Source organism: Myxocyprinus asiaticus, chromosome 12, assembly GCF_019703515.2.
Source record: "Myxocyprinus asiaticus isolate MX2 ecotype Aquarium Trade chromosome 12, UBuf_Myxa_2, whole genome shotgun sequence".
In the NCBI taxonomy this organism is placed as follows: Eukaryota; Metazoa; Chordata; class Actinopteri; order Cypriniformes; family Catostomidae; genus Myxocyprinus; species Myxocyprinus asiaticus.
In genome coordinates, this window is record NC_059355.1 from 37,311,711 (window position 1) to 37,327,149 (window position 15,439).

Here is a 15,439-nt window from a genome sequence, read left to right on the forward strand (position 1 = left end):
TATATATTTACAACATGTCCACATAGCCAAAATGTTTAACTTCCAGATTTCATTTCAAAAGTATGTATATCTTTTGTCGTTGTGGGGTGAAAGGAATGCCTTTGAGATGTGTTTCATGCATTTTAGAGGGAAACTGTACAAAGAAAAATTTCTCTGGTCATCAACCCTTGTGAAATTATGTCATGGTAGTTTGCAGAGTGAAGAGGAGATGCTGGAGTAACTTTAGACTATTAATAGAAAACGCTGGAATGGAACAAATAACATACAAGGAATCAATCTAGGAAATATGCTGGAGTGAAACACTACAAAGTAACAAACACAGCATAACAATTCAAGAACTGAGAAGGAATTAATACAACAGGAGGGTATTTATACAAGCGGGTGCAGATGAGGGAATGGAGAATAGGTGAGGAGGATTGGGAACAGATGGCAGTGATGAGGGCAGTGCATTATGGGAAGTGTAGTACGGGGAAAACTAATGAAGGATGACAAAACCAATTCAAAATAAGAGTCCATAGAACAGAATGGAGAATAACTGACATATAAACAGCTTAGGAACTCTTGATACAGATAATAAGCATTTTAGGGTTTTTAGATGCCAACAATAATAGGATTCTGAAAGTCATAACCTCAATGTTTTTCTTTACATTTTATTTTTCATAAACAGATTAGATTTAATCCTGGACAGAGTTGCAAGTTAAACAATAAAGAGTTTTCAATAAAAAAAAATAAAAAAAAAACTTTTCTAGGATCATGAAACTTCAAACCCAGGATTCAAGTGATATTGGATGAAACCAGCACAAATTTATTTTTTATATCGAATCAAACGGATGCATTTAAAAATGGGACCTGGCAATACGAAGAGGAATGCACACAAAACAATAAGATAGTTTCTCACCAATATTCATATTTTTATTTGTATAGCGCTTTTCACAACACACATCATTTCAAAGTAGTTTTACAGGAAATCATACATTATAAAAAATAAAATGAAACCGTAACATCTATAATGTCTTACAGTGATCATTGTGTAGTTTGATTAAATGTGATTGTAAAATGTGTATAGAAATTAATTAAATAACAATTGTATTTAGTACCCTTGTGAGCAAGCTTAAGGCGACTGTGGCAAGGAACACAAAACTCCATAAGATGTTGGTTAATGGAGAAAATAACCTTGGGAGAAACCAGGCTCACTGTGGGGGCCAGTTCCCTTCTGGCTAAACAACATGAATATAATGCCAATATTAGTAATTTGTGTGCAGTGCAAGTCATGGTTTTAAATTTGTAAATTAAGTGTTAAGGTCCAGTGTTTTAAAAATAAAAAACATATTCTTTTTTTAATGAACTTTAAGATTAATGACTGTCTTTGAAGTTATTGGATTAACTACAGAAGTTCAAATAGATGCATTGTCCTTTGTTAGCTGGCTGATGAAGACTTTTGTTGGCAATTAAATGATGGTCTATGTATTCCATTTAAGAGTGTAGTCCATCAATAGACAAAGGTGGTGCAGGCAGAGATAAATGAGGTGCATCGCAGTTCAACCTGCAGGTCATTTTGGTGAAGTTCGGTGGGGTCCATCCTAAATCCAAGGTTCAGGCAGTGGCATATGAAGTTTCCAATGTCTTACAGTTGGAGCTGGCATCAGTTCATCCTCTGAAGTAAAAAAACTGGAGTGATGTCTGGCTAGCACCGGCTGTAGTTTGTCGTCATCTCTCAGTGACACGTAGCAGTGGAGTCCGACACCAAGTAGGAACGGAGCTGGATCTGGCAGGCTCTGGTGACCTCGGGATATGAATCCCGAATTATTATTGGAATTATTAACAAGCCAGAATTTTGTGATTGTAATGAGAGTGAATTAAGTACTGTGGAGCTAGACCATTCAAAGCTTTGTATTAAGTTAACAGAATTTAATTTTTTGGGCTAATATGATCATATTTCTTGGTTCTAGTCAGCACTCTGGCAGCTGCATTTTGAACCAAATGAAGTTTTATTTATTGAACTTGCTGGACATCCTCCCAGTAATGCATTACAATAATCTAGTCTTGAGGTCATGAACGCATGAATTAATTTTTCTGCATCAGCAACAGAAAACATGTCGTAATTCAGCAATATTTCTCAGGTGGAAGAATGCTGTTCTACAAACACTGGAAATTGGATTTTCAAAGGACAGATTCGTATCAAAAATAACACCTAATTTCTTTGCAGAAGAAGACAACGTAATAATACATCCATCGAGAGTCAAATTATATTTTAGCTGCTTATTTTTAGAGGTTTTTGGTCCAATCATTAGTACCTCTGTTTTGTTGGAATTGAGTATAAGGACAATTCTGGCCATCCAATCTTTGATTTCATTGATACACTATGCTAATTTGGAGAATTGTGAATTTTCATTGGGTTTAGAAGAAATATAAAGTTGGGTATCGTCGGCATAACAGTGGAAACTTATTCCATGATTTCTGATAATATCTCCCAGGGGAAGCATGTATAAGGAGAAAAGCAAAGGTCCTAAAACTGATCCCTGTGGCACTCCATCCTTAACTTTTGTTTGATTTGACAATTCCTTGTTTACACATACAAAGTGGTAGCAGTCTGACAAATAGGACCTAAACCATGCTAATGCAAGTCCACTAATGCCAACATACTTCTCCAGCCTGTTCAAGAGAATGTCGTGATCTATCGTGACGAAGGCAGCACTAAGATCTAAAAGCACTAGAAGAGAAATGCAGCCGCGATCAGATGATAAGAGCAAGTCATTTGTATCTCTGATAAGTGCAGTCTCTGTACTGTGATGGGGCCTAAATCCTGACTGAAATTGTTCATATATTCCATTTCTCTGTAGAAATGAACATTTATACATACACCACCGTGTGGCCATGGATTTGCACTGGGAAAATTAAGGAGCTGAACCCATCATCTTAATATCTGGTCACAAAATAATGAGCAGAAGAAAAAAAAACTGTAGGACCAGATATTCTGTTTAAACAATGATTTCTGACCAGTAAGAAGAAGAATTACTGATCAAAACACAGACACATCAGAATATGAAACAACACAAAACTCCAGAGAGCATATTTTATGAAAACTTGGCTGTACAAAAATAAAGCAGAAATTTAAAACACGCATAATTCTTAGTTAGGTAGAGTCACTCTGAGAATTTTAATGTCATCCACAGGCCGATCCTGACTATTAGTTTCAACCATGCCAATGCGATTAAGAACCCCAATGCCCTGGCAGACCCGTCCAAAAATACTGTGTTTCCCATCCAGCCATTGTGTAGGAGCCAATGTGAGGAAGAACTGGCTTCCATTTGTATCTGGTCCTGCATTGGCCATTGCAAGAATACCAGCACCTACAATATACAATCAAATAAAAATATTTACAAAATTTTTGAAAATTTGCTGTTATAAAAATCACATTATGTTACATAGAAAGTTGTAGAAAAACAGACAGGCCATTGAAATAAAATTTAAAAAATGATTCAATGTGATTATAATATATTTAATATTAAATAATGGCTTAAGAGAACAGTTACCAAGAAAATTTCATAAATATAGATTCTATACAGATTTAGGAACCACTGAAAAATCAAGCACTTGTTGATTCCAGAACAGCTGTAATCTAATTCTTTTGCTATGCACTTTAATAAAATATATGTCCATGAATGCAATAAATGGCTGTCATGCCAATTTGCACAAAAGCAAAATATTGTCCAAGCAATGAAGTGCTTTTTCTTGTGGTTTGCCAATCATGATGGGTCTTTGTTTCTAAAACAACTCACCAGTGAATCTTAACTCTGGATGCAATTCATCCTCAAACTGCTTGCCATATATTGATGCACCACCACGGCCTGCAGAATTAAAGGTTTACATAAATAACACTTAATGGTTAAACATGGCATGACAGGAAATTCACACTAAATCTGGTCCCTTTCATTTACTAAGTAAATACACTCAGTGACCACTTTATTAGGTACACCTGTACACCTACTTATTCATGTGACTATCAGATGGGCTGGTTTGAGTATTTCTGTAACTGCTGATCTCCTCGGATTGTCACGTACAACAGTATCTAGTTTCCTCAGAATGATGCCAAAAACAAAAAAACATCCAATGAGTGGCAGTTCTGCAGATGGAAATGCCTTGTTAATGAGAGAGGTCAATGGAGAATGGCCAGACTGGTTCGGGCTCACAGAAAGGCTACAGTAACTCAGATAACCCCTCTGTACAATTGTAGTGAGCAGAATAGCATCTCAGAATGCACAACATGTCGAACATTGAGGCGGATGGGCTACAACAGTAGAAGACCATATCAGGTTCCACTACTGTCAGCCAAGAACAGAAAGCTGAGGCTGCAGTGGGCACAAGCTAACCAAAATTTGACAGTTAAAGGCTGGAAAAACGTCGCCTGGTCTGATGAATCTCAATTTCTGCTGAGGTACACAGATGGTTGGCTCACTGCAGCCTCATCTTTCTGTTCTTGGTTGACAGAAGTGGAACTTCAAATACCGTAAATAACTAAATATAATTTTTTGGCCAAATTATTTAGATTTCTTTAAAATCGCAGAGTAGTATTTATCACATCAACGAATCAAGATTCAAAACACTGCGTGTACACGGCACAAATGACACATGCACACTCTGATGTAAACAAACCAGCGTGGAAGAGAAACAAGGCTAAAGGCCAAAGTATACTTCGGGTGTCCGCGTTGTGGAAGGCTCCACGCACAGTACGTGTGATGCAAATTGCGTCATCAGCACAGCCACGTGGCTTGATTTTCTTGACTCACGCACACGGTCTGCGCATGCCCTGGCCATTGACCGTACTAGAGAGTGTCACAAAGCAGTTGTAGTGCGCATGTGTTGAGCGCCTATTCGTTCTCGGGAAAGTATACTCACGAAGGCAACGTGGTCGACCAGGTGAAAGGCGATCCGGAATACGCAAAAAACGAAGTATTCCTGGGCTTTAAGTCTTAAATGTGCAAGTATTTTGGGTTCCATAAAAATGCAAAGGGATTGTTGGTGGGAGATGGTTTCCATTTGTGTAAAATATATGGGAGAAAAGTGGCAGCAAAACTGCCGGGGACAACATGTTCACTCATCTGCGGGACAATAATTCCATTCAAATCAGCAAGATAAAGGTAAGTTGTGACAGTTCTGCTTGTTTTTCTAAACTGCCATTGAAAACTGTGAGACAACACTCTAAGAGAAAAGTAGATAAGTGACAACTAAGACAACAAGCAAAGTGAACTGTTGTTGCCATTTGCAGATGTGTAGCTTGCTTTCAAGTGGCCGAAGAGTAGTTTGCTAAAACTCAGCAAGCTACACAGTAACGTTTGTGTATTGTAGTAACAACTAAAATCCAATTTTAATGAGATAATACTAAGTCCTGTATTTTATAATTGCAATGTGGCACACAATGATTTCAAAATGTATTTTAAGTTGGAACACCACGCAATCGTTTGTTGCCATACAGTGTGAGTGAACTTTGCGGTTAATAAAGTTGTAGCTATGCCTAGCTATATATTAGCAACTTGCTATCCAGAAAAAAAAATCATGCATACTATTGTTGTAGCCTAGAAGCTGGCAAAAATGTTATACTATCACATGCCTATTCTCCATTGACCTCATCAACAAGTTGTGCGTGAAAATCCCAGAAGATCAGCAGTTACAGAAATACTCAAACCACCCCATCTGGCACCAGATATCATGCCACGGTCTAAATCACTGAGATCAAATTTTTCCCCCATTCTGATGGTTGATGTGAACATTAACTGAAGCTCATGACCCATATCTGCATGATTTTATCCATTGCACTGCTGCCACATGATTGGCTGATTAGATAATTGCATGATTAAGTAGGTGTACAGGTGTACCTAATAAAGTGGTCACTAAGTGTATCTTAGTTAACTACCTAACTAACTGTATTTGATAAATATTTTTTTGGTTTCACTTTGTCAGAAAGTTGTTTGTATTTCAAGGTTTGTTTGCCAAATTCCCACAAAGAAGCTGACTTTTTACAACATTTTCAGAACTTAATTCAAATAAGGATGCAGGATTTGATTTCTCAACCACCTAATTCAGCCTGTGTGTTAAGATAAGAACTTTATTGCATTTAACAGATCACAGATACAGAAAAAAACAGGTTATTTTAGTAAGTACCACTTGAAAAGAAAAATAAATAAATACAATAAAAACTTGTTTAAAAAAATGGAACTGCAGTACTGCACGGGTACATACATTTTTGCTTAAAAGTACAATATGTAACAATTTTCTTGTAATATTCGCCTTTTTTTGCCAATGTGTGAACGGCTTGTAACGCAACTTAAAAAATTAGCCCTTCCCGGACTTCCTAGGTTGCCTATTAAAGCCTGTAGACTGATTTTCATGCAAAGGGAGCGGGTCGCTTTTGCCGGGAAAATACAAAGGATGTGATGTTTACGCGTGCTCCCGAGAGCCTTGACTCAGACAGTAGCTTCTCTTCCGCTATTCAACAGCGACAACAAACTGCAACACTAGGTAACATTATCTTAGAGATGGAATCCAGCAAACGTCCGGTTCCCAGCACAACACTGATTCCTACTCAAACTCCGAGTAAGCAAAAAAAAAAAAAAAAACATCCCATCTGGATAAGCAGGAACGTGATCGTGGTCGGGCGAAAAATAGAGTGAACATCAGCAGGGCATTTGGGAATCAAACCCGACCCTGAATTGGCATTCTTCTTATTGGACAGGTAAGCTTACATAACTGCAAAGCATGTGAGATATAGTGTCATAAGGATTGATCTGTGTAATTTTAGCTAACTTGAACTTGCCTGCTGACGAATTGCAAGCTACCTTGCTTCGTAACTTTCAAATAATTTCAACGATCTTCTCTTTATGCTAAAAGTCAGGTTAATGTCACTGTTAATCTGTAATTATTCAGCAAGGTAAACTACAATAATACATTAAATGAATGCTAGACAATGTTCAAGATAATGCAGAAAGCTCCAATCATTAGTGTAACATAACTTGGTTATCCAGAAAATATGTACAATCTATTATTATAAAACAATAGCGCATCGATATATCAAAATGACAGTTGTGATGGAATCACATCAATACTGAATTGTGTCAACATATTTATAATGTACAATATATTTTATAAACAGCTACTGTCATCATCCACCAGATTTAGATAACAGCTATTGATAAAGCTGGCTAGCTAGATAACGCCGACATAGGCTGTCGTATAAATGCAGTCAGTGTATCATGCAAAGAAAATTGATTACTTCAAACTACAGTCTCACATAATCAGACCTATATCCACACTTCGTTTTAGCCCTGTTCCAGCACTGGAGAGTCAAATATAATATGCAGTCTCAAAGTCTGTAGTAAAACAATCATAACCATGTAATTTTAATTATGCTACCTCATCTGTCATCATGATGTCTGTGAATCACGTTGTCTCTTTGTACGTTACGTCATTGTTTTGGTCGATGATCGCGTCCCTATGGAGTGTGTGCACGAGCAACAGGTAGCTGGCTGCAGTTCACTTAACGGCCACAGGTGTCATTAATAACAAGGGTTTCTGAATCTTACATACTGCACCTTTAATGAACTACCTTGCAAAAATAATTAGATGAATGAATTAAATATGTGTGAGCTTTGAATGAAACTCAGGGCAATGTTATTAATAAATGAATACGTACATGAACAAAAAGAACTGTGAATGTAAATACACTGTAATGTGTGAAATAGGAACAAACTTTGGGCATTCATATCCATCCACGATCACGTTAACAGGGACTGTCTGATCAACCGGCTGTAAGGAGAGATATTTTTTGGCCCTTACCTGTTCCCGTTGGATCGCCCCCTTGAACCATGAAGTCTTTGATGATGCGATGGAACTTTGTGTTGTTGTAATATCCTCTTCTGCCCAATTCTGCGAAATTCTTGCAAGTTTTCGGTGCGTGATTCCAGTACAGTTCCAGCACGATAGTTCCCATACTGACAAGACAACATGAAGTGAGGGAAGTGGTGAAATCAGTGCCCTTCTGTACTCTTTATGCAAACATGCAGCAAATCTTTACTTTTAGCATGTATGTATGAATAAAGAAACCTTGTTAAACAATAATCTCGTGTGTTATCAAGAGGTGGCTCATTCGTTTACAAATGTCTACTTTTCGACTTACGTTGTCTCCACCGATACAGTGGCGGGCTGCCAAGAATCTGGTGGTATTCCGGACATCTCTGTTTATTATTTAAAACTGGGATTAGATGAATGTATTGAATGTTTTTTTTAAATTATGTCGCAAAGCGTGATTAGGATACAGTTGCCCGGTTGGGTTCCCTCGTTGTTGTAAACCACCAAGAACACATGACCTAAGTGCTGCCATCTAGTGGACTGGGTGACAAGGCGCTTGTCTATTCACCTTTATGGTTAGCCATTAGGCTAATATAACCTGTTAAACAAAATTTCGTGTATGTCGTACTGACAACACTAAATGAGATCATATTGTTAAGAGAATCTAATATAATATTTAGCCGTGGGCGTGCACATTAAAAACATCCAGTACGTCACGAAAATCGACCACTACAGTCCGCAGCGAGGACAGTCTCTATTCATCATACAGTAAAGCTTAAAGGAATAATAGGCTAATAGTTAACTCAAAAATAAAAATTATTTCATTATTTACTCCACCTCATGCCATCCCAAATGTGTATGACTTACTTTCTTCTGCTGAACACAAACAACGTTTTTTTGAAGAATATTTAAACTCTGTAGGTCCTCACAATGCAAGTGAACCATGGCCAAAATTTTGAAGTTCCAAAAATCACATAAAGCCAGCATGAAAGTAATCCATAAGACTCCAGTGGTTAAATCTATATGTTCAGAAGCTATATGATAGATGTATGTGAGAACAAATCAATATTTAACTTTTTTTTATTTAATCTTTATGCTGCCTTTATGTGCTTTTGGAGCTTCAAACTTTTGGTGCCTATTCACTGGCATTTTATGGACCTACAGAGCTGAAATATTATTCAAAAAAAAAAAAAAAAATCTTCATTTATGTTTTGCAGAAAGTAATACACATCTGGGATGGCATGAGGGTGAGTCAGTGAGTAAATGATGAGAATTTTCCTTTTTGGGTGAACTATTAATTGTATACATACGTACAATGGCCTGCAAAATTCTGAGACCACAAGTGAAAATGCTTATATTTTGCATTTTCTAAGTTAAAACAAAACAATTTATTACTAATTTTATAATCAACATAATCTGAGTGAAAAGTTGAATTAAAAAATGTAAGCCTACATACATTTCACAGTTTCTTAGTATTTAGTATGCCCCTCTTTTGTGTTAATCACAGCATTCACTCGAGCTGGCATGGGCCTGATGATCCATGTTATCCCAGCACGATTTGAGAATGTTTCATAGTGCATCTTGTGTGCTTCAATGGAAGCAAGGACATCTGACCTTTTATACAAAGCAGTTAACATGGTCAGTGTCTAAAAAAATTGCTTACATTTGATTAGTGACCTAGAAGTGCAGAATCTTAAATATTTCTTAATCATAACTTTTCTTTGTTTTAACTTTTGGACCCCACACTGTAAGCCTGGACAAGTTAATTGAACTTAAAAATGTATGGAAACATTGCACTAAAAAAGTTCATTTTTCTGTAGTAATAAAGTTGGGTTGATTCATCTTAACTTAGTTTTGTTATCTTTGATTTGACTCAAGTTACACTGATAAAAAAATAAAAAAAATTAACTAAGTGACCTATTTTGTTCAAATAACATAAATATAATCTATTTAACTTGTTTTTTTTTTAAATCATTCTTGCACTTACTCTACATACTTTAAGCAAAATACACAGTTTAGTCTTTGCCCCTTTGCAAATTGTAAAGCCAACACATTGTGCTCTAAGCAGTGAAGGTGGCACGTAGATTTCAACACTTGACACACACACCTAAGTAATGGCAATCAACAAACATCAAGTAAAACGATGATCTCTGAACATCATCACACAATTATTTACTAACAGTGGTGACAAAAACAACAACAACAACAGCACAGATAAAATCTGCAAACAACAAACAATAAGCCTATAACACTAACATATTCATACCACAATGCATGCTGGGATCTGGCAAATTAGCAGCATTGTTCATTATTAAATTGTTTAGACAAAGCTAGTTGGGATAACATTTAGGGTGATATTGTTTGTCTACTGTAGCATGTTTAGATTCAAAGTAATTTGTCAGTATCAAAGATTTTGTGATAAATGATGCAGAGTTCACTGACACCGATTTTAGTTGTTTCAACAAATGTTTTTGGGTTGATTTGGCAAATACACTTTTAAATTCAACATAATTATACAAATTGATTCAATGTGAATAGGCTAGATAAATAGATTGAACTCAAAAAGTCCAGTAGAATGAGAGAAATCATTAAAACCATACACCTAACTAAAAAAAATAAACTCACGTAATGGAGGTAATTTGTTAGGATTTATATTTATTGTACTTAATTTATTTGAGTTAAAATAACATCAGGGATAACAGCAGTGCAGTTGAAAAAAATAACAACCCTTGTTTCAATTAGAATTGATGCACAAAGTCAAATACACATGAATGTAGTTGAATGAGGTTGTTTTATTGCTTTTACTTACAAGAGGAATTTGCATGTAGTTTACATTCAAACAAAATAAGCAATTAAACAATATGGAGTGTAAAGTGTCAAGGAAGAACCAGAGCCATTTTCAGTATATAGTGTCATAAGAAAATGAGATACAATTAGCTATTATCAGACTTATATATACATCGTTCAGCCACAACGTTTAAACCACCTGCATATTATTGTGTAGGTCCACCTCGTGCCGCCAAAACAGAGCCAACCCGCATCACAGAATAGCATTCTGAGATGCTGTTCTTCTCACCACAATTGTACAGAGCGGTTATCTGAGTTACCGTAGACTTTGTCAGTTGGAACCAGTCTGGCCATTCTCTGTTGACCTCTCTCATCAACAAGGCATAATGTTGTGGCTGATCGGTATATATATATAATGAATGTAAACACTGTTTAAAATCTAAATAAATGAATAACTGTTCCATTCTAGCAGTGTACCAGAAGTCATGGAGTTAAAAAGAAAATTGGCGATCAAATTCCTTGTGATTGATGGCATTACCAGGCAGTATTAGACAGAGTATCAACATCTAAACTTGCCTGGTAAGACACAAATCAGAGGATTTTACTGCAGCGGAGAGGCAGAAGAAAGGGTCTGATGTCATGTGACTGTAGGGGAGATGGAAGCAGACAAAGAGAGAATGACAGAATTAGAGTTAAAGTGTTTATTTTTCAGAAGGAAAATCTTGAAGGAAACTGTTTAAAGTGATCTTAGCGTAGGAAAAAGTGCAAGCAGATGTTAATGGGAGGTTTATAAACAGTTCACTGGCAGTAAACCTAAAGTGTCAATGTCAGTATCAAGGGTCAGCATCCATAGAGGTAGAATGAAAGACAACTTGAGGCAGATTGGTTAGATTAAACCCCCAAAATTGACCATTGGTGTGTAGTCCACACATAGGAAATGTACTTATTCACATTCAGAAAACAACCAAATGTTTTGTTTGGTCATGTTGACAGAAAATTATCATAAGAACCACATTTTAAGGGCTAATTATATCCTTTACATTTTTTTTTTTTTTTTTTTAAATCACATACATTTTTCCATGCTCCATTGTATAGCCTAACACATAATCATCTGAAAAACAGGTAAAATGTGTATTTATACCAACCTCAATAGTCTTTAATATTTTATTGGCTGACATCACTTCCTCTTTAGCACAGCAAACTGGACAAATGAATTGTGTAGGTGCACTTCAAATAGTGTTTTCTCACACAGATCTCAGGTGACATTCACACAATAAGACACAGGAAAGGCAGGATGAACCGATCATTCACAGACACATTACACATTAGAGGGTGTGTGAGTGTGGAGGAATTACTTTCACGAAGGTATTTCAACGTAACAGGGTGGGGTTCAGGACAATAACAATGGCTGCCTGGGCATCCCTTGACAATAGTGAGATGAACAGGGTAAGATGAGTGCGAGTATCTATATTAAATCAATTCACAAAGCCTTTCTCACAATCTCCCTTTATTCTATCTCATTCTATCAGGAAATCTTGACAAGTCTTCCTCTTATCTATAGACAAATAACTGATTTAATATATGCAAATAACTGATTTGAGTTAGTAAATAATACAAAGCATGAAGTCTGACAGTCTGACAGCTTCCTGTGGCCATAGAAGCTATATTCCATACTTAATAAAAAACTGAACCTAAAATCTGATCTTTTGTACAAAGTTAATATGCTCACCTCAATTTGATTAGTGACCTAGAAATAGTGCAGAATCTTAAATATTTCCTCATCATTTTCATCACAAATTTTCTTTGCTTTACATTTTTCAAAATCCTAATACTTACTGTTTATTTTCAGGTTTAAAGGAAAAGTTCACCCAAAAATGAAAATTCTCTCATCATTTACTCACCCTCATGCCATCCCTGATTTGTATGAATTTCTTTCTTCCGCAGAACACAAATGTAGATTTTTAGAAGAATATCTCAGCTCTGTAGGTCCTCACAATGCAAGTGAATGGTGACCAGAACTCAGAAGGTCCAAAAAGCACATAAAGGCAGCTCTAGTGGTTAAATCCATTTCATCAGAAGTGATGTGATAGGTGTGAGTGAGAAACACATCAATATATAAGTCATTTTTTACTATACATCTCCACCTTTGACCAGCCCCAACCAGTAGGTGGCTGAATGTGAAAGTGTAGATTTACAGGTAAAAAAGGACTTAAATATTGACCTGTTTCTAACCCACAGCGATCATATCACTTCAGAAGATATGGATTTAAACATACAAAGGAGTTCGGACTGCTGAGAGGATTATTGGTTGCCCCCTGACCCTGCCTCCCCCCCCCCCCCCCCACACTATACAACTATACACTTCCAGAGTGAGGAAAAAGGCTGGAAAAATCACTCTGGACCCAACTCACCCTGCCCACTACCTTTTTGAACTGCTGCCTTCTGGCCGACGCTTCAGAGCTCTGAGCACTAGAACCGTCAGTCACAGGAACAGTTTTCTCCCAGGCTATCCATCTCATGAACAGTTAAAACTGCCTCTTTGAGCAATAATTAATGTGCAATACACAGCTTAGTCTTTTTATATTATTCAACACATCCTACCTCTTCTGCCATTACATTCCCTTGCACTGTACATAACCAATTTTTATTTAGATGTGCACTACGTGTGTGTGTGTGTGTGTGTGTGTGTGTGTGTGTATGTATGTATGTATGTATGTATGTATATATATTCATATATGTGTATATGTGTATATGTATGTACAGTTGTGCTCAAAAGTTTGCATTCCCTGGCAGAAATTGTGAAATTTTGGCATTGATTTTGAAAATATGACCGATCATGCAAAAAAACTGTCTTTTATTTAAGGATAGTGATTATATGAAGCCATTTATTATCACATAGTTGTTTGGCTCCTTTTTAAATCATAATGATAACAAAAATCACCCAAATGGCCCTGATCAAAAGTTTACATGCCCTTGAATGTTTGGCCTTGTTACAGACACACAAGGTGACACACACAGGTTTAAATGGCAATTAAAGGTTAATTTCCCACACCTGTGGCTTTTTAAATTGCAATTAGTGTCTGTGTATAAATAGTCAATGAGTTTGTTAGCTCTCATGTAGATGCACTGAGCAGGCTAGATACTGAGCCATGGGGAGCAGAAAAGAACTGTCAAAAGACCTGCGTAACAAGGTAATGGAACTTTATAAAGATGGAAAAGGAAATAAAAAGATATCCAAAGCCTTGAAAATGCCAGTCAGTACTGTTCAATCACTTATTAAGAAGTGGAAAATTCGGGGATCTATATATTCTATATATACTTTTTTCTTTTCAATATTTATCTATTTTTATTCAATTTTAATTATTTTTTAAAAGTCTTGTTGCTGTTTTGTATTGTTGTGTACTGGAAGCTTCTGTTACCAAGACAAATTCCTTGTATGTGTAAGCATACTTGGCAATAAAGCTCATTCTGATTCTGATTCTGATATGGATTATGTTTATGAGTCATATGGATCATGTATATGCTGCTTTTATGTCCTTTTTGGACCTTCTGAGTTCTGGTCACCATTCACTTGCATTGTGCGGACCTACAGAGTAGAGATATTCCTCTTGTGTTCTGCAGAAGAAAGAAAGTCATACACATCTGGGATGGCATGAGGGTGAGTAAATGATGAGAGAATTTTTATTTTTATGTGAACTTTAAATTAAGAAAATCCTAGACTTTTGGAACCACTGTATGTTTACAAAGCATGATACATTTTGAAGTCTGACAGTTTCCTGTGGCCAAAGGATGTTACATCCCATACTTAATCTGAATTCTCAGCATTTTGTATTCATATTATATTACAAAATGCAAACTTGTTAACTTCCTGGTCACAGAGCCCCCAGAGTGCATCATTACCAGACAGTGTTAGAACATCAGTGAACAGCCAAGCACTGTCGTGTAAGATGAACCCTCAGGACAATGAATGCACATGTGAACTTCTTTGAAATCACAATATTCAAATGATAAAGTATAAAGATCAACCTGAAGTAGTATTTCAGCATGAAATATTTTCGCTTTAAACCCTATTTGTATGTCTTTGTGTGCATTTGCATGGTCTGCGCATTCACACCCAGATGCAAATTTATTTTAACGATGCCCGCAGAGGACCATCTGCATCATTACCAGGCAGTATTAGAGAAGGCTATAACATCCAAAACTGCCTCGCATGATGGAGATGGCCATCCAAATAGTTCTTGAATGGTTTGTCTCATCCTTTTTTAATTCTTGTTGACTTTTTTCATCTAATTGTTTTAATTTTAGTGTGGAACATGAGGGGAGCCAAGGACTCTACACTTTTCTCACATCACACACTGTTTCTGTTGTGTAAAACTGGAGAGTCTGTACTTTACCAAGACACTGTAAGATGTTTGTTAATTATTATCTCCTTGTCCCGACTCGCCACCATCTTTATAGCTTTATTTCCTTTAAATGGCTCTAATCTTGCAACAGACCAATAAACTTTTCATGAAAGTATATCATTCTCATTGTCCAAGTTCATTTTAACTTGACCTCTTCTACCACTATGCATCTTTTAAATCATTACAACTTTCTTGGCAACTATCATTCGAAAGAAAGAAAAAAGAAATGTCATTGCATGCCTGGCCTGCCTCCTTGGTAACCATAACCTCTGAGTGATCACTAGAGAAACCTTGACCTGGGAGAGTTAAACTAATTGGTTGCACCTTCATCAAAACAAAACAGTTTCTACAGCCTCCAAATCCCATTTCAACCACACAACAAAGGTGGTAAGAAAGCGCTTAGTCAT

At 36.5% G+C, this 15,439-nt stretch overlaps 1 protein-coding gene across 1 annotated transcript; it reads right to left on the reverse strand.

Annotated features, from left to right (window-relative positions):
- Positions 1–672: 672 nt before the first annotated feature.
- Positions 673–8,363, reverse strand: LOC127449314 (peptidyl-prolyl cis-trans isomerase-like 1). The gene is made up of 4 exons (XM_051712664.1): positions 8,171–8,363; positions 7,831–7,985; positions 3,780–3,848; positions 673–3,350 (listed from the first exon to the last, which is right to left on the reverse strand). Exons 1-4 carry the CDS (start codon positions 8,224–8,226, stop codon positions 3,130–3,132), a joined length of 501 nt encoding a protein of 166 aa, XP_051568624.1. The 5' UTR covers positions 8,227–8,363; the 3' UTR covers positions 673–3,129.
- Between the last annotated feature and the right edge of the window lie 7,076 nt (positions 8,364–15,439).